General features: G+C 43.0%; 1 protein-coding gene across 2 annotated transcripts in view; it reads left to right on the top strand.

Annotated features, from left to right (window-relative positions):
- Positions 1-21233, top strand: part of LOC139764817 (glucose dehydrogenase [FAD, quinone]-like) — a 35019-nt gene that overhangs the window by 1352 nt on the left and 12434 nt on the right. For both annotated transcript variants that reach the window (XM_071691779.1, XM_071691780.1), the window contains exons 2-9: positions 1813-1980; positions 10715-10923; positions 12615-12801; positions 13528-13659; positions 14377-14498; positions 18485-18538; positions 19772-19885; positions 20631-20790. In XM_071691779.1, the coding sequence (XP_071547880.1) occupies positions 1824-1980; positions 10715-10923; positions 12615-12801; positions 13528-13659; positions 14377-14498; positions 18485-18538; positions 19772-19885; positions 20631-20790 (1135 nt within the window). In that variant the 5' untranslated portion in view covers positions 1813-1823. The remainder of the gene's footprint in view (positions 1-1812; positions 1981-10714; positions 10924-12614; positions 12802-13527; positions 13660-14376; positions 14499-18484; positions 18539-19771; positions 19886-20630; positions 20791-21233) is intronic.

Genomic DNA, 21233 nt, shown 5'->3' with positions numbered 1-21233 from the left:
AGCAATCAAAAAGGCTTGCTCTCTCTCTCTCTCATAACCACCACAACACTGCACGTAAGATCTGATATCTGAAGGCCAACGTTACGTTCAAGGGCCTTATGGCACGGTCACCAAGGCGTCTTGCGGACGACAGACAATAGGCCACAGCGCCCGCCGTCCGCGTCCGTGTCCCAGGGAAGGACATGATAAGATGCACGGTGGATACCTCATGCGAATCAGTGTCAAGGCTGACGTCCCCGTGATCATCAGGTTAAGGCTGACGAGGGAACTATGCCCTTCCCCTCATGACCAGCCTACACTCAACACCACCGCGGTCAGCTCAGGGTTGAGGGACACCAATGGGCTGGCGTGCGATGACAATGTTTATAATCAAGGTGGTCTTAAAGAGCAGTTATAATCAAGGTGGTCTTAATAAGCAGTTAGATCGTGCTACAGCGGTCGAACTACCGCGTATACAACATTCCAAATGCCGGGGAGTTTTTAAATATCGTAAATTGGCGTTGATTATCATTTAATTATAATTGTTGTGGCAATGTACGGTCGAGTACCATTAAAAAGACTACTTAATTACATTATAAACCGTTATTCAAAGTGTATCGCATTCATGTTTGCAATAAATATCTGACACAACCTTCAACTTAGAGAAATACTGTTATTGTTATATCGTATATGTATAGACATTTTTTACTGAGCAATCGTGGAAGAGGGGAATGAACGCCTGGGTTGGGTGTGGGCCGACTGCCGCGCCCAGAACTCGAACCCCAAGTGGGCCGGTGCCGACCGTATTCATTCTTCACCATGTGGACGTGCATGTTGCAAGCACTCGCCAAGAAAATGTTCCTGGCGACATGTGTGCTTAAAAAGAGAACCACAGTCGGATATGATCTCTGGGCCAGAGCCATTGCGTAAATCGCCTGGGCCAATTCTCGTGACCAATCATAATTATCCAAACCATGTTCAGCTACACTTGCTACAGCATGACTGTGTCTCACTTGTAAACTGAATGCGGTAATACGTAATTTACAAGGCTTAAGCCACTCAGCGATTTCGTTATTCTCCTTTTTTTTTTTTTAACATTTTGTACGTCCTCAATACTTCTCAAAATAATCTCGTGGTCACGTGACACTCATTCAGGAGGAGGGCCAGCGTCACTGTGAAGTCATGCCGTCATGGTAGTTGCACCATCGTGTCTCGGGGGGAGGGGGGGGGAACCCCACTTGACTACAGCTATTTTGAGTCACCATATGCGCGTGCGCGTGTGTGTGTTCGTTCTCCCCTGCGGCAGAATGCATACTGTAAATTCACGGCAGAGCGGCTCAGGGTGGCGGCGTTCCGTGCGAGAAAAGTCACACTTTTCTCGACTTTGGACGCGAGGGAGAAGAAATACAATCACAATTCCACAATTGGCTGGCCGGAATCACTCCGTCTCTTGGACATTCAGGTCTTAAAAGCTGTTAAAAATCTTTTAATTCTAAGAGTTGAAACTTGTCAGAACTTAAAAAAATACAAGTCAAAAAAAAAAAAGTTCGTTGAGGCATTGTTACATGAAGGCTTTTTGTGAACTGGTTTTCGATATTAGGCTAGACTGTCATTCCTCATTACGATACACGCAAATGCTACATAAATACTGATTATCTATATCTTCCATATTGTTATATTACCTTTATTATATATGAGCGCTTCGCCCTCACTTCTACACTTGACCTAACCCCACTGTGTACATTCCACAGGTTTCAGGACCTGACCTAACCCCACTGAGTACATTCCACAAGTTTCAAGACCTGACCTAACCCCACTGTGTACATTCCACAGGTTCCAGGACCATGTCGCTCAACCTGCTGCGTGACTCCTTCCTGGCCCTCTCCACGGCCACGGTCCTGCCTATTGTACGGCTGGTGCTGCTGACGGTGTTCCCCGAAGCTGGACTGGGCCACTTCGAACACCTCGGCCCCCTCGCTCCCGCCTATGACTTCATCGTTGGTAAGCACGTATTCCTCTTCATGTCAATGTATCCTTATCATAACCTAAGTTGGAGGCGTGGACTAGATATGATGACGGTTTGAATGTGGACGCCGAGGGAACGCGGTCCAATGATTAACGAACCGATATTCGAGTCCGAGGTGCCCATAGGTAAAACGTTAATGTATATATATATATATATATATATATATATATATATATATATATATATATATATATATATATATATATATAAAACAATGCCCTTGAATAGCATGGATTCGAACCCCGTGACATTTGCGAGTAACTGGGTACGCTAACCGCTCAGCTATAATCCCCAAAGTTTTACAGCAGACGAGCCGAGTGGGCCGTGTACCCAGCAACCACACTAAAGGTACCGGGTTCGAATCCTTGCTGTTGGAGGGTATTCCGAGTTGTATAAAAAGTTCGCGTCCTTTGCACTATATCTGTGAATGTGTACACATCAGTTTTTATGTTTATGAGTGAAGTGTTTATTTCTTAATGGCATGGGTTGAGCCTATAAGAACGTGATTCGAAAAATGCACAGAGTCGAATGCGCGGGTCGAATGCGCAGGATCGAGACCACTAACTGATAGTCAAGACGCCAAGAAAGTAACCTCAGATGACTCACAGTGTAGTTAGTGCCTCTGCATGTGTCAGTCTAGAGAAGGACCCTATGCCAATGAGAACAAAGAGATCGAAACGAGGGATAAAACGAACTCGGGAGATAGGAAAGGAACTCGACAACCACAGTAGTTTCTGAGAATAATTCACATTCAAGCCCAAATTTCACCTCGTCTGAGCAACTATACTACTACACATATATTATATCATATTATATTATATATAAAAAGAAATTTGCCACGGAGTGATTTTCAGAGCTGGTAATAAAATCCGCTTAAAATATCCCGCAACTCCATTCCTACCTGACAAGTCACACCCCCACCCCCCCCCACACATACACACACACACACACACACACCAAATCGATGGGATGCGCGACGTACAATGACTGTACCCTCTTGCGTAACACCAAACCTGGCCTGGAGAGTGCGTCCAGGACCGGTCTCTCTCTCTCTCTCTCTCTCTCTCTCTCTCTCTCTCTCTCTCTCTCTCTCTCTCTCTCCCCCCCCCCCGCGCGACTGTTAAGAGACACACAACCGTTGCTCTGCGAAAACGGCCGTTCGAACAGGAGCCTTCTTGGCTCAGCCTAGCGTATATGAGATTCCACCCACCCAGCCCTTGGGAAAGTATCCCTCACGAGCGCGCACGACGATTATGCAAATGGGACATATAATCTCTGGGTCAAGGAGAGGTAAATATATACGCCTGTCTACTGCGGCCAAACCTGACTGGAAAAGAAAAAAAAAATGTTATTTTTTGATGGCGTAAAGCGCGCGTCGCGTCTCGCAGCGGCCTGCTTAGGCAAGGTTGAATGAAGCCACGTATATGTTGGCACGTCTGTACGATGACTGACGGAATTTTTACTACACACCGTCAGGGAGGAGACAGCGAGCAGACAGAAAAAAGAGACGGGGAGGGTGAGTATATGGCGCGCGATGATAGCTCAACTGATCATTCTTAATGGTTCTCAGGTAGCAGGGAGAGTGCTGGGTGGGTTCGTCCGTGGCCCACTCCTTAACCCACCACGGGCCCCACTCCTTAACCCACCACGTGGCCCTACTCCTTAACCCACCACGAGGCCTCACTCCTTAACCCATCATGTGTCCCACTGCTTAATCCTGACATGACCATGAACCCTAGGCCCCAGCCCGGCCCGGCTCATGACCCACCAACACGTATTTCTTATTCGTTTATCACCGGCATCTGTTGACCTTCCCTGGGCAACACCGGCATCGTAAAAACAGCAAACAGGCTGCCCCTGTTGCTACAACAAATGTGATCATGATGGTATTTGTAGGAGGTGTATAAACGTAGGGTCTAGGCAGTGATGAACATAATACACCTTTCATTTATCCGGATTTATGCCCGCCGACGTATCCGGACACTTTCCTTCAACCTTCATGTTGCCGGGTTGTTACGTTGATGTCTTTACAGCCTTCAACAAGGCACGAAGATAAATGTGGCCTGTCTCGCCCATGTCCAGCGATCATGGAAAGAGAAAAAGGAATAGAGAAATTGATTAAGGGCTCAGCTGGTGTTCGTCGCCCCAATTCTCATAGGTACAGAGGGAAAGGCCAGAGAAAGAAGAAGAGAAGGGGGGAAAAAAGTAACATAACGGTCCATCCTCGTGTGGCCTATTTCCACACAAAAGCTAAGGGATACAGCAGCCATCTGGAAGCAACTGGAGGGGTTCTGAAGGCGATATCCAAGACGCTGCCTCACCCTGAACTACTACCCTTCATCACATCCCAGACAGTTAACCCTATCCTGACCCCCACACGTCCCCGACGACCCCAAAGCATCAAGAATGGCGACGTGGGGAAGTCGGGAATCATAGCAATGAGCGTATTTACATCTCTGGCGGCCCCAGAAACATGCCATAATATTAATCCAATCGCGCCAAAATAGCCTGGCCCACAGGGGCCTGCGCCCGCGTCTGGTTCGGCTCGCGAGCTCATTAGGAAATGGTGGAGGTCAAGGTGAACCAGTGGTGGTGGTGAGGCAGGAGGGGGCCACACTTGACCCCTCACACGTAGAGAAGAGACGAAGTCTTCAGAGACACTTTCAGATTATGGTCCATAATTATCGTACATCATCATCTCATATCTCAAGGTAAAACGTTACGAAAAAAATATGAATTTTCATCTACCATTTGAAAAATTACTACTACTACAACTAATACAACAACTAAAATATAATACTAATAATAATAATAATAATAATAATAATAATAATAATAATAATTCATCTTAATCATACTTAGTCGCTGTCTCCCGCGTTAGCGAAGGAGCGCAAGGAAACAGACAAAAGAATGGCCAAATCCACTCACACATGCATTTACATTGACGCCTACAAACGCACATACACATACCTATACATTTCAACGTGTAGATATATATGTGTATATATACATATATGCACATGTACATATTCATACCCGCTGCCTTCATCCTTTCCCGTCGCCACCCCGCCACACAAGAAACAGCACCCACCTCCAATTTGGTCTCCCACTTCTCCTCGGTCCCTCCACCTCTGACATATACATCCTCTTTGTCAATCTTTTCACTCATTTTCTCCATGTGACCAAACCATTTCAAAACACCCTCTTCTGCTTTCTCAACCACACTCAGCCTTGCTCTTATTCACATTCACTCTCAGCTTTCTTTTTCACACACTTTACCAAACTCACCAATTTTGGCAGTTTCTCCACCGAATCAGCCACCAGCGCTGTATCATCAGCGAACAACAACTGATTTACTTCCCAAGCCCTCTCATCCACAACAGACTGCATACTTGCCCCTCTCTCCAAAACTCTTGCATTCACTTTCCTAACCACCCCATCCACAAACAAATTAAACAACCATGGAGACATCACGCACCCCTACCGTAAACCGACATTCAATGGGAACCAATCACTTTCCTCACTCCTTATTCGTACAAATGCCTTACATCCTTGATAAAAACTGTTCACTGCTTCTAGCAACTTACCTACCACACCATATACTCTTATACCTTCCACAAAGCATCTCTATTAACTCTTATCAATATGCCATCTCCAATAATAATAATAATAATAATAATAATAATAATAATAATAATAATAACATATTCATCACAACATTACTCTTGCTATCCTAATGTGAATCATAACATGACAGATAATAGCATTATCCCCAATACGGGTACAAATGTTCTAATAAGACATCAGATAACAGGAAGTGTCATGATATGTGTCCACTTTCATCACAAAGAGTGTTGAAGGTACAACAGACACTTTCATCAAGCCGAACCCCTCCCATCTGCAGACGTTTCTATAGATAAGAAATATATTTTTTCATTCTATCAACCATTGCGATGGCGTCTCGAGCTAACAGAGGCGTTTATGTGCATTCATCCAGCTGGACAGTAAAGATAGCTGTCTTTCCCTCTCGTAAAACACATGTCGTTACCTGCAACATTTGCCGTAACCAGACGACGTGATATCTCTCTTTCTCTTTGAAAAAAAAATTATACATTCGCCATTGGCGGCATTTTTGTTTTTTTTTTTACTAACCATTTCGCTGTGGCGATGGTTCGTTTTTGGGCGTTGACCGCCTCACCCACGGCCTACGTATAGCGCGTCTGGCTAGAGGTGACGTGACCTCCTCATGTCATCTGGGGTGACGAAGGGAAAACAAAATATGGGTGTTCAAGCTTGGGGATGCAGGCCGCGTATTCTCTTCCGGGCGAGTCATTCTTCCCATGATGTAACGCTGTGTTGCATGTCGTGTGTGGCTGACTGGATGTCAAGTGTTATGACTGTGAGGTTATATAGGACCTCACAGTCACAACAATAAATATATACTCCTAAGAGTCCACGTGGAAATAACATACGATACGTTCCCAAGTGTACATTCGTGTAATCACATCATCAGGGGAGATACAAGAAGGAAATATAACAGTCAGTTGATATACAACCGAGAGACGTAGCTCGGACGCCATTTGGTAAACAAGTGACGACTACCAATTCCAATTTCACCAAGTGGAGAAACAAAGTTATCTTTTTTTTTTCCAGGCCGTCTCATCCTGTACATAGGAAGAATTATCGAGACTAATTATTTTCTGGGATTTACTTCACGCGACATGAACACTTACCATGTTCCCATTTCATGGCTTGTCAGATACACGGTATAAAAAAAAAAGAAATGTTTGAATCAGATCGGGTCATTTATTGTAGGCCACTCCACCGGGTCTGTCTTTCGCTCTATTTAAGTTCTTGACTTCAACGAATCTTTGACGACCCCCCCCCCCAATCAAATACTTTTACAAGAACCTCTTAGCCTTACCCCAGTCTTCTGTCAGGACTGCAGCAACAGCAGTGACGTAACACTCGGTGACGGTCAGTATTAAAAGGGAATCAAACAGGCGGATCCGTATCGAGTCTTATGAACCCGAAACTGGAGCGATACGAAACCAGATAAGTCAACGGTACGCGCCGGTTATATATCTTTCTTTCACACTATTCGCCATTTCCCGCGTTAGCGAGGTAGCGTTAAGAACAGAGGACTGAGCCTTTGAGGAAATATCCTCACCTGGCCCCCTTCTCTGTTCTTTCTTTTGGAAAAAAAAACAATATATATATATATATATATATATATATATATATATATATATATATATATATATATATATATATCTTTCTTTCATACTATTCGCCATCTCCCGCATTAGCGAGGTAGCGTTAAGAACAGAGGACTGGACCTTTGAGGGAATATCCTCACCTGGCCCCCTTCTCTGTCCCTTCTTTTGAAAAAAAAAAAAAAAAAAAAAAAAAAAAAAAAGGGAGAGGGGAGGATTTCCAGCCCCCCGCTCCCTTGCCTTTTAGTTGCCTTCTACGACACGCAGGGAATACGTGGGAAGTATTCTTTCTCCCCTATCCCCAGGGATAATATATATATATATATATATATATATATATATATATATATATATATATATATATATATATATATATATATATAAACAAGCGTTCATCCAGACCTTTCAAATTGTCCTGGATAAATATTCTTACATATGTAATATCCTGCTTTCCATTTTCTCCGATATTCCTTCACTAGTAACCAAGATTCCTGCAATCATGTTAATGGACGAATGGTCATATTCCGGAGTGCCACAGAGGCACCAGTGACAGTTGGAAAGTGAAAATCTAGAACACTTTACACGTGTGTGTTTTTTTCTTTTAACGTTCGGCCTCGCTGTTGCCACATTTCATCTCGTTTCTCTGAAGCCAAGACAAGGAATACGTCTTGAAAGGCTTATGTAAATTTGACTCTTAACATCCAGACAAAAGACTGATCACATTTCGTAAAAGGTTTTGCGTACCACACGAGCCCTGCAACGTATTGGAGGTCTAACCCCCCAACATCCAAGGACTAAATTAAAATCCTTTAAAAATTTCAATAATAGAAAAAAAAAGGTAATTACTTAATTGGTTACATATTCATGACGACCACACCACCATGAGCGTGGGAGGCGAGGTGACCTAAGCCTCATTGAACCAGTTCTACACTGTCTGAGGCGGGTGTTGTGTGACCTTTTGGTCGCGTGGTGACTTGCGTCGCTGACAAGGGTCAGCGATTGTTCCTAAAGTGAGGGGGGGGGGGGGGGGGTGATCACAAAGCAAACCCTGGTCTTTTCTTTTTTGTTTCTTATAAAATACGACTAAATCAACCCCATCTGACCGCGCTCGCTCGCTCACAAGTTGCGCCATCAGCCTGAGTCATGGAGTTAGGGGGGGGTTGGCTGGCTGGCGAGCGTTTGGCCAGGGGCTCTGGCCTAAATCTGAGGCCTGGAATGATGAAGTGGCGCTGGTGAGAGCTGCTGGAAGCCCCTCAACACCTGTGGCTCCCTGAGCTGTTTGGGGCCGACAGATGCCAATGCAGCCGAGTCAAAATCAACCGCTCTTCCCTGATAAACGAAGGTGTGACGAGCCCCATCGTCTGGTACGTGGGTTGCGACGCCATGTTTTCCCTCTCTTAATCTCATTCATGAAAACACACACACATACACACACACACACATACACACACACACACACACACACACACACATACACACACACATACCTACAGAGATGTGCATCAGTCGCCACAAAATACTGGTGGGATGTGACAGCAAAGTGGATGTTGTCATATACAAGGAATACGTGATGATATGACTGCTCAAAACACAGTTTATGAAGCCCATTTGTACATCTTGCTCAGCCTGTACAAGTAAAGAGGAAGACCCATACATCATGGATGGTCTTCTGGACGGCACAGTCACCACCGGAAGGTGCTTCTCGTCCTCACACAAGGATAAGATGGCTGTACGTGATTACTGGAACGAACGCATCGCCATCTCAAGACCATATAACTCAACATTCTTTCTCTCTGGACCTGCACACACACACACATATATATGATCACTGCACGAAGGAGCACTTGGAAACATTGTGTTTCGTTTTCTTGAGGAATCTTGCATATATCCTAGATCACGCGCACCATTGTGACCCCTTGCCGTACGTATATGTTATATATAAGCATGTATGTATATGTACGTGGATGTATATATGTAAGTATAAGAGTGGATGGGTCTTCCTTCGTCTGTCTCCCGGCGTTACCTCGCCGTCGCGCCGGGGGAAACGGCGATCAAATGTAAACAAACAGTAAGGACAATAATACATGATGGAATGATGCGTTTCTTCAGGAGAAGCGAAGCGTGCTGAAGCCCACTGTTCTGTTCAGGTCCAGCCTTCACTCATCCCTCAGTTCTGAGTGACCTACTGATCCATCCTGTACAGGAGCCACATCATTAATTAGGTTCTCCTTGGCCTCGTTGTGCAGTTTCCTTGTCGAACTAGATTATGAATGACCACGGGCTGAACCAGTAATTATCAGCTGCACTTTACAATTCCCTCCCCAGCGACAAGCAGGCCACAGGATTTGCAAGAATACCATCCCCCACAACTTGCAATCTGGCATCTTTGCAAAGCCATGGCATAAGCAGTCTTCCATGAAAAAAAAAATAATAATAATACGACTATCCGCACGTAGAGAAGCGAGCGAGGCTCTGGCATCAACTGTGCTAGCGCACACAGCAACTACTGCCGGCCAGGGAGGAAGGAACACCAGACAAGAAGAGGTCCTGACCCAACATTGACCAACATACTCGAAGGTCGCCCATCCTACTTTTTATCTTCACTTTCTGGTCGTACTTTCCACCAGCGATGGACCGCTTTGCCATTAATCTTCCCCTGGATGAACGTGATTGACCCCCAAAAAAAGTAGAAAAAAAAAATGGTCATGCACGTAAATCTACGTCTACCTACATTTGCTGACGGGACCTATCGCCACGAACGTGTTATGTCGACTCTATTCATGAGGGAGTTAGAGAGGAGGGGAAATTATGCTCTCTCTCTCTCTCTCTCTCTCTCTCTCTCTCTCTCTCTCTCTCTCTCTCTCTCTCTCTCTCTCTCTCTCTCTCCCTACAGAGGACCATGGCTGAACCTGCCCTAAGGGGATGGGTCATTCCAAGGATCCTCCAGAGTTTATGAGTGACCCCAAGTGAAGCATGGCTTGCCCGCTAGGCCAAACCTGCTGCTACGGCCGATTTACGAGACTATCATTATGGGTATATTCTTACATTAGGCTATTAGGGATATACTACCTACGTTGGATATCACTAGCATATCTTAACAGGTTACTTGTGAGTATAACCAAAGTGTATGTTGCTCGCATATCTGACGGGGATATGATATATTCATGAGGGACTTCGTCTCGTCGTATACAGCTTAAAAGTAAACTAAACGTTTGTAAAAACTGAAAATCCATGGCCTCCGCGAAGTCTAGGCAAGAGTACCAGTTTCACAGGACGGTGATCCACGACCTCAGATAATAACTCAAGGGCCGCTTGAGCCCGATCTTAGCCGAAGGTCTGACCACACAGACAGATCACACCGCGGCTGTACAAGGGCGCGGGTGGGGTGTGTTGGCGGTGGTTGTGACCACGCAGAAGGAGGAGAACAACGACGACGATAATTGCCTTCTACTATAATGGGACTGAAGGAGCTACATGACTTTACCTTTTCCAGTTGGCGGTGGTACGGCTGGCAGCGTCGTGGCTTCCAGACTATCCGAGGTGCCAGGGTGGAAGGTCTTGCTGCTGGAGGCCGGACCACCTCCTCCCTTGGAGACGTACGTGCCAGCATTCCTCCCGATCAATTTCGTCCCGGGCTACAGCGAGGACTGGGGCTACAGGACCGTTCCCCAGAGGTACGCCTGCAAGAACATGGCCGGACAGGTGAGTCTTTAAAATGTAGAAATTCAGTGCACGAATTCGTTCCTCCATCACACAATCACTACGCGAATTTACGAAATATATCAATACACCACGTCACTTACTGGTAATACATATTCTATCCCAAAAATGTTAATTATTGGATATTTACACTTGGGTAAGTCTGGTGGTGGTGGTGGTGGTGTGTGTGTGTGTGTGTGTGTGGGGGGGGGGGGGGTTAAGTTATCACCTGCACATCATATCAACAGCCAAGGTCGGTAATTAATACCCCTCGGCCTCGAAGAGTTTATAATCACCAACGTAATTATCATGGAAGCTTTCCTCGAGTGTTGGGTTATGATAATCTCAAGGCCGCCATGCGTCATCACACCACGGGTGGCGCTGGCCTGACCTGACCTGGGACCTTAACCTGTGGGATGCGCCTATTAGGCCAACTTCATAATAATCTCCACTTTCTTATACCCAGTGTGTATCCCATGATCACAACCTGACATTCTAAATATACTTCGATGATCCTTTGGTTCAGCAGAGTGCAACGCAACATAGGGAAACTCCTATGTACTATTGTCTACAAAGCATCGCATCAAAAACGTTAATTTCACAACCCAGGTATTTCATTTCGTTTCGTGTAACCAAAGTGGTTCATGGTAGTTTCACGCCACTCCATGTGTCATGTATGTACTTGAGGACTGACCTTCAGGAGAGAAAGCGTCGTGTGGTAAATAAGGTCCACGAGAGAGAGAGAGAGAGAGAGAGAGAGAGAGAGAGAGAGAGAGAGAGAGAGAGAGAGAGAGAGAGAGAGAGAGAGAGAGAAGCATTTCCGACGGGTCGAGAGAAATATATATCCGCTGCTCATGTATATAAACACACAGCCGACCATGATCTGCAGACCTTGCAAACACGGGTGGAAATGCCAAAGGAAAATACAGAGTGATAACTCCCCATGATGAGAGCAGTTAGCAGAGGGAGGGTGAGGCTTAATTTGCATCTACTCTGAGAAAGGAAGGCAAGAGTTTAACAATCCCTCACCTCCCATTACCGGGGTCAAGTGAAGGAAGTGTACCCACCTGACTTTCTCCTCCCTGGCCTCACTTCCCGTTTTATGTAAAAACGTACCATATCTACCCGGAAAGCAATATTCTTCAAAATCAGTTTTCTATGGGTTATTACACACACACACACACACACACACACACACACACACACACACATATATATATATATATATATATATATATATATATATATATATATATATATATATATATATATATATATATATATTGGAGGCATCAGTCATGGACTAAAGTCCACAAGTAGGCCTGGCCTTATTTGAAATAAAGAGGTTAATCAAAGGAAAAAAAGTAGAGAAAAGAGAAAAGCATTTACGAATTTTGGAGGAAGTGGGGAAAACCTGCCTCTCACAAATGTGCCAGGTCATACATAGTGACTGGGAAAGGCATGCAAGGGTTGAGAAGTTTCGAAGCTTCGAGGAGTAGGGATGGAAACAAGTCATCAAATCTATACAGTTATCAAAACGGCCCACCCTCAAGCTACACACACACACACACACACTATATATATATATATATATATATATATATATATATATATATATATATATATATATATATATATATATATATAAACTCTCCTACAGCCTTAACTGTCGTGCTTTCCCCCATATGATACAGGCAGCCAGACAGCCACAGGGTCGAGTGCTAGGCGGGGGGTCGACGGTAAATGGACTCTTCCATGTTCGGGGCAACAGACGGGATTTCGACTACTGGGCAGCCATGGGCAACCCAGGATGGGACTACCACTCCGTCCTTCCGTATTTCATCAAATCTGAGGACTACCGTGGCACCGCTAAGGGGACAGGTAAGCTAAAAAAAAAAAAAAAAAAAAGACAAAAACAATCTATTTTGATCAGTTGACTCCTTCTTCCCTAAGAGACGAGCAATCTACATATAACTAAACTGTTACGAATTGTTATAATGGCAAATACAATGACATGCCGCTTCTTATTTCTACATAAGAATAACACATATTCTGAAATTGCCAATATTTAAGGCTCTCTTGTTTCAATGAACACATTTTTTTTTATTTAAATTTTGATTCTAATGGCAGAGATGTTGTTAATAATTTGCCCAAGACATTTAACAACGGAGTTCACTGGTCTCCTCGTCTGAACACAGGGTCCAGTGGCCTCTATATCTGGACATGGGGCACCTCCAAACCGTTCTCTTGAACTAACTTAATAGCTCAGCGATACGCGGCGCTGCAGTCGAATTTGGGGACCTTTTTGAACGATAATGTGAGCGCCATTTACGCTTCACGATTAGATATTCCTCGGCGGATGAAGGTAACGGACTGGTGGTAGATGATACATAGGTAAATCTTGCATGAGTTACGTGCCTTTTAGGAAATGTCTCATCACTAACTTCATCAATAACTACACTCATGGCAGTCGGTCCACAGTCAACCCAGCTGTTCATCCACCCCTTGAGGTTGGTCGATGAAAGGGGCACCTGGCTCAAAAAAAAAACAAAAAACAACAATTACTGTCTATCAATCCCTGTAATCCATAACCATGCATTCCAACAGAGGCTTACCACGGACGTGGCGGACCCATAGCTGTTACCCCCGCGCCCATTACGCCTCTTACGCAAACGTACATCCAGGCCGGCCAAGAGCTGGGCTACTCATTCGTCGACCACGATGGCCCAGAACAGATAGGTAAGTACACGTGTCTTGCACTATCCCGTGTGGAGACGAATGATCAACTCATCTGAGGGGCATTCCCACAACCTTAAAAATTTAGGGGCATTCAATGCACTAAAAATTAAGGGTATGCTTGTGCATTAAACATTGAGGGCATACCAATGTACTAAGAATTAAGGATATGACTATGCATTAAAAATTAAGGGCATACCAATGTACTAAAAATTAAGGGCATACCAATGTACTAAAAATTAAGGTCATACCAATGTACTAAAAATTAAGGGTGTGCCTGTGCAATAAAATTAAGGGCACACCAATGTACTAAAAATTAATGGCATCGCCACACATCAAAAAACTGTCAATTCGCAAGCCAAAAAAAATGACTATTCCTCTCCACTGAACAAAACACAAACCCGAACACCCACACAAAGAAGCAGGTCATTGAGAAAAAAAAAATAAAAAAAAAAACCAAACCAATCCCGAATGGTTGGCAGAGTTCACCAGGACTTAACCATCACATTAATTACACGATTTCTTCGTCAGTAAAGATATATATATATATATATATATATATATATATATATATATATATATATATATATATATATATATACTGGAATCACCTACAACGATGCCGAAATCCACATCTTTTAAAGAAATCTCAAGGTACTGTCATTCCCTCCATTTTCTTCCCCCACCTTTTTTTTTTTTTTTTTTCCCTTTCCTCGTCAGGATTTTCCCAAGCCACGTTTGCCATCCGTGACGGCGTCAGGTCCTCCACGGCTCTGGAATACCTGAGACCCGCATCCCACAGAGGCAATCTGCATATCCTCCACAGTGCCACTGTCTTGAAGGTAAGTCACTTGATGATAATACACTCCCCCCCCCCCCACGGCCACTTCCCCATCCATGTTTCCTGATATTAAATACCCTCTATCGAACACACCCTCAAGACAATTTGGAAATACCAGAATCGCTTCGTTAACTAAACAAAATAGATCACCTTCTACTTAATGAGAAAAAACAAAAAAAGTTACATTTTTCCAAACCAAAATGTGCCCTGAAGATATACTTCCCTTTAAGCATTTACGATTAGTTTACTGTATCTTGGTGTGAGTACAGTCTGTATGTTGGCGTGAGTACAGTCTGTATGTTGGTGCGAGTACAGTACAGTCAGGGTACTGAAGGATGGCTGAAACACACTTTGTACACTAAGTAGGTCCTTAATTCTGGTAAGGGACTGTACAATACAAGGAATACACACAGTCCAACAATGCACGAGGACAACACCTGATAAAAAAAAAAAAAAAAAAAAAAAAACGTAGTGAATAAGAGATGCCACAATCTCACATGTACAAAATAATGCAACGAAAAAAACTGTATATATTCATGTGAGAAACTGCAGAAGCTGGTGACTGAGTTTGGTAAAGTGTGTGAAAGAAGAAAGTTAAGAGTAAATGTGAATAAGAGCAAGGTTATTAGGTACAGTAGGGTTGAGGGTCAAGTCAATTGGGAGGTGAGTTTGAATGGAGAAAAACTGGAGGAAGTGGTGTCTTAGATATCTTGGAGTGGATCTGGCAGCGGATGGAACCATGGAAGCGGAAGTGGATCATAGGGTGGGGGAGGGGGCGAAAATTCTGGGAGCCTTGAAGAATGTGTGGAAGTCGAGAACATTATCTCGGAAAGCAAAAATGGGTATGTTTGAAGGAATAGTGGTTCCAACAATGTTGTATGGTTGCGAGGCGTGGGCTATAGATAGAGTTGTGCGCAGGAGGATGGATGTGCTGGAAATGAGATGTTTGAGGACAATGTGTGGTGTGAGGTGGTTTGATCGAGTAAGTAACGTAAGGGTGAGAGAGATGTGTGGAAATAAAAAGAGCGTGGTTGAGAGAGCAGAAGAGGGTGTTTTGAAATGGTTTGGGCACATGGAGAATGAGTGAGGAAAGATTGACCAAGAGGATATATGTGTCGGAGGTGGAGGGAACGAGGAGAAGAGGGAGACCAAATTGGAGGTGGAAAGATGGAGTGAAAAAGATTTTGTGTGATCGGGGCCTGAACATGCAGGAGGGTGAAAGGAGGGCAAGGAATAGAGTGAATTGGAGCGATGTGGTATACCGGGGTTGACGTGCTGTCAGTGGATTGAATCGGGGTATGTGAAGCGTCTGGGGTAAACCATGGAAAGCTGTGTAGGTATGTATATTTGCGTGTGTGGACGTATGTATATACATGTGCATGGGGGTGGGTTGGGCCATTTCTTTCGTCTGTTTCCTTGCGCTACCTCGCAAACGCGGGAGACAGCGACAAAGCAAAAAAAAAAAAAAAAAAAAAAAAAAAAAAAAAAAAAAAAATATATATATATATATATATATATATATATATATATATATATATATATATATATATACCTCGCAAACGCGGGAGACAGCGACAAAGCATATATATATATATATATATATATATATATATATATATATATATATATATATATATATATATATATATATATATATAAGTTTTTATCGAGGATGTAAGGCATGTGTACGTGTAGGAAGAGAGGAAAGTGATTGGTTCTCAGTGAATGTAGGTTTGCGGCAGGGGTGTGTGATGTCTCCATGGTTGTTTAATTTGTTTATGGATGGGGTTGTTAGGGAGGTAAATGCAAGAGTTTTGGAAAGTGGGGCAAGTATGAAGTCTGTTGGGGATGAGAGAGCTTGGGAAGTGAGTCAGTTGTTGTTCGCTGATGATACAGCGCTGGTGGCTGATTCATGTGAGAAACTGCAGAAGCTGGTGACTGAGTTTGGTAAAGTGTGTGGAAGAGGAAAGTTAAGAGTAAATGTGAATAAGAGCAAGGTCATTAGGTACAGTAGGGTTGAGGGTCAAGTCAATTGGGAGGTGAGTTTGAATGGAGAAAAACTGGAGGAAGTGAAGTGTTTTAGATATCTGGGAGTGGATCTGGCAGCGGATGGAACCATGGAAGCGGAAGTGGATCATAGGGTGGGGGAGGGGGCGAAAATTCTGGGGGCCTTGAAGAATGTGTGGAAGTCGAGAACATTATCTCGGAAAGCAAAAATGGGTATGTTTGAAGGAATAGTGGTTCCAACAATGTTGTATGGTTGCGAGGCGTGGGCTATGGATAGAGTTGTGCGCAGGAGGATGGATGTGCTGGAAATGAGATGTTTGAGGACAATGTGTGGTGTGAGGTGGTTTGATCGAGTGAGTAACGTAAGGGTAAGAGAGATGTGTGGAAATAAAAAGAGCGTGGTTGAGAGAGCAGAAGAGGGTGTTTTGAAGTGGTTTGGGCACATGGAGAGAATGAGTGAGGAAAGATTGACCAAGAGGATATATGTGTCGGAGGTGGAGGGAACGAGGAGAAGAGGGAGACCAAATTGGAGGTGGAAAGATGGAGTGAAAAAGATTTTGTGTGATCGGGGCCTGAACATGCAGGAGGGTGAAAGGAGGGCAAGGAATAGAGTGAATTGGAGCGATGTGGTATACCGGGGTTGACGTGCTGTCAGTGGATTGAATCAAGGCATGTGAAGCGTCTGGGGTAAACCATGGAAAGCTGTGTAGGTATGTATATTTGCGTGTGTGGACGTATGTATATACATGCGTATGGGGGGGGGGGTTGGGCCATTTCTTTCGTCTGTTTCCTTGCGATACCTCGCAAACGCGGGAGACAGCGACAAAGTATAATAAATAAATAAAAAAAAAAATATATATATATATACACGCTTATCAAAACCACGTCAATTGGCTATACGCTCTAGCGGTTGTCTTCCTGTGGCTCAAGCGCTCAGGGGACTGAAAGGAAAGGAATTTCCAGTCAGAAAGCTCAAGTGGCAGCCATTATTCGTTATTTTCGAACGTTTTTTCCATTAGAATACGGCCCAAGGTATTGTTGAGCTAGTTTGTGGTGTGTCTGTCAGACTTAAAGAAAACTGTATTACAAAGAACGATTAGGGTAAACTACAATAAAGAAAAATGTGGCAGAAAACGGTTAGGGCAAACTATGGTTTTTTTGAACTTCATGAAGAATGATTTTAAAACTAAATAGAAACCTTTTCTTTATTGGTGTCTATATAAAGTTCCTTTGCATTAAGTACACAGTATTTAAAATTGACTGTTTTATCTTACATTCGCGTAATGACCCAAAGATTATCAAAAAGGATGGAAAAATATCATATGTAATAATTGTTACAAAAATGCAAAGTGGTACTTCATTATATATACCATTACAGGCAGACAGTCACAATCATTTGTTGATTTTTTAAGTCTAAAGAGCAGATTACTTCATGCACTTACCGAAATACCTCTTTAGCTTCTTGTGGTCGAAGGCAAGCAATATTTATGACAAATTTACAATCATGTAATCAGAAGTGGTGAACAAAGTTAAAAGCATCGTTAACATACGAAAATTAGGATGACCTAATGATTGATAACTAATTGGGATCACTGTATTTTCCAGTCTAAATATAATCAAAAGCAATACCAGGTATGATGGTCTGAAATCTATGGCCAGAATAATTTTTGGACAATAATATACTTTTCAGTCTACATTCTATGGAGATTGATAGCTTCGTGTCTATATTTGGGGAAGCCTGATATACTTTGTGTCAACATTTTGGGGAAACTCATACAGTTTGCGTCTACGTTTTGGGGAGATTGATATAATTTAAGTGTCTACATTTTGGGGAGACTTATATAGTTTTGTGTTTACATTCCGGGAGACTTATAATTTTAAGTGTCTACATTTTCTATATTAATATATAAATCTAAATGTCGACATATGATTACCTTTTGCAAATTACTTCATGTCAAATGGAATACTCTATACTTTCAGGTTCTTTTCGACAACAAGAGAGCTGTAGGCGTCAACTTTGAATATAGAGGGAAGGTGAGTGGATCATGCTTTTTGATATGGCATCAAAACTGGTAACGTCAGTGGTAACATACCGACTTTAACTGACAATTATAAAATTGACCACTTTGTTTCTACAAATTTCCAAGCATTTTTAATACCGTTGATAGCTAAATCATCAAGACCACCAAGTTCTTTATCCTAAATAGAGTTGTACAATACACTTGATGAAGTATGGTTTTCTTCAGTAAAGTACTTAATTAAAAATAAAGACATTATGAAGAATATCTGTGGGTGTAAATCCCGACATAATCTATTTAAATACTGTATAAGTACTGCTACAATGCCATGTAAAGGTATAAAGGTTGGTGCTGATGGCCTGTGCATACACAAGCTGCGTGTAGTGGAGCACATGGGTTTGAATCCTGATTACGACAGTCACTCCACAGTTGAGATATTCATCCTCCCCTTGGGGTTGGTTGATAAATGAGTACCTAGCTTAGGATAATACCCAGACATTTAATGAGATGGCCATGATCTGGGTATTCAGTTGCATATATGTATATACACCATCACTGGTCCAATTTGGAGATTCCTGGATCATAGCCTTGCAAAACGTTGGCCAATATTATCCAAAGACTTGGCAGGCTTTTCTCCCTACTGTTAAGCTCGCCAACATCTCTCCCTAACTTTAGTAAGAAATTGAAAACGTTCTTCCAAATGGTGTTTCAAGAGCCATATCCCACACATCAACAGCAGGTTCTCGTCTGACTGCAGAATCATGTATAAAGCCCTTCTGTGGTTCACCACAGCTGGGTTCCACTGTGATTCACCAGTATATGGTCCATCAGGGGTTTCACCACTGTGTATGGTCTAACAGGGGCTCTCCATTTTGTATGGTCCATCAGTGATTTACCACTATGTATGGTCCACAAGCAGTCCATCCCTATGAATGGTCTACCAATGGTTCAACCCTCAAAATGAATGGTCAACTAGTAGTTCACCACTATATATGGCTATTGCCCACTGCCAAATCCAACCCCACAGAGATAGATGGCTCTCGATAAGTACAATAATCCATTTCCAAATCAGCAAACCTTCACTTCTACTACCTAAAAAAAAAAAAAAAAAAAAAAAAAAAAAAAAAAAAACCTGTGGCAACCACAGCCTCATTCCTCTACTTGTCACTCCACAAGACTCTTACCCACTGCAAAATCACAATGTATGACAAAGGAATCCCTGCAGTTAATGTATGGTTGCATTTTATAGGTACAGACCGCAAGAGCTCGGCGGGAGGTGGTGATGTCTGCGGGCCCAGTGGCATCACCCAAGCTTCTCATGCTATCTGGTGTCGGACCCAGTGACCACCTCCATGAACACAAGGTGAGCTAAGGCAAGAGACTAAAGCTCACATTATGGTTTATGAAACTAGGGCGTGAGGTTAAAGCTAGGAAGTGAAGCCAGGGGATTGTGAGGGCTGGGTTTGAAGTTGGCGTAAGGGTAGAGGTTACAGCTAGGGATGATGTCAGGGAAGAGACGGATGCTTGGACTGGGGCGGAGGCAGATGCTAAAGCTGGGGCATGTATGAAAAATGAAGCAGGGATAGAAACTAGGAATGGATCTTAAGCAAGGACTGTGCTTTCAAAACCACTAAAGTAACATAATCATAACCACTAACATGGTTTTTGAGAGACATCTAACCAACAATATATTGAAAATACTATGAAAAAGTAATTGTTTCAAATATCACATATTCAACAGTGGGATTTTCAAGAATGCTGAAAGCTTAGGGGGCTGAAACTAAACCTTTACTGAGTACCTGTTCCAGTTTAATCAGCTAACAAAAGTAAGTAAAAGGCAGTTACTGTTGACAACAATGGAAAGAGGACGACATCCTGAATTCTGATGTTGTACTCGAAAATTATTGCAGTAAATTAAAAGAACTTTCCAACACATTATTCTGTGATTCTTCTCTGGGACTGAAAGTGAATGAAGACAATCCTGTGCTGTTGATACATTAGACAGGAATTCAGGACTCATCCTTGTATGGGATAGCAATTTTTGACAATAGCTGAACTGCAATTTTGATCCCTAGCTGAACCTTGAGCAAGCTTTCACCTGCTTCCAGGTGAAGGTAGTGGCACACGTGCCTGGGGTCGGCCAGAATGTACACGACCACGTTGAAGTACTAGGCCTCAGCTGGACTGCAGTGAAAGGCTTTTCCACCTCCAACTTGTTTGAGACCTTCAGCGTCAAATCATTTAACCAGTACAAAGCCACAAGACAAGGTCAGTACACAAATGAGTTGCCTTATCATTTTATCATTTGCAAATCATTTAATCAGCACGAAGCCACAAGACAAGGTCAGTCTGCAATGAGTTGCCTTCTCATGTTATCATCCATAAACCATTTAAACATACAAAGCCTCAAGACGATGTCAGTTTGCCTTATCATGTTATCATCCATACATCATTCAATCTGTAAAAAGCCACAAGATAAGGGCAGGACACAATGAGTAAGCATTCATGTTATCACAGTGAGTTGCCTTTTCATGTTATCATCCATAAATCACCTAACCATTACAAAGCTTCAAGATGAGTACACATTGGGTTGCATTGTCCTTTTATCATTCACATCACTAGGTTCCTTTATAGGTTGTTGCATTCCTGAATTACTCTATTTTTTCTCATAACTTCAGTATCATTTAAAAGCATAATTTGAAAGGAATTCA

The sequence above is a fragment of the Panulirus ornatus genome, chromosome 51 (assembly GCF_036320965.1).
Source record: "Panulirus ornatus isolate Po-2019 chromosome 51, ASM3632096v1, whole genome shotgun sequence".
NCBI lineage: Eukaryota > Metazoa > Arthropoda > Malacostraca > Decapoda > Palinuridae > Panulirus > Panulirus ornatus.
Note: the sequence above shows the minus strand (reverse complement) of the source record. Positions and strands in the feature narration are given on the sequence as shown.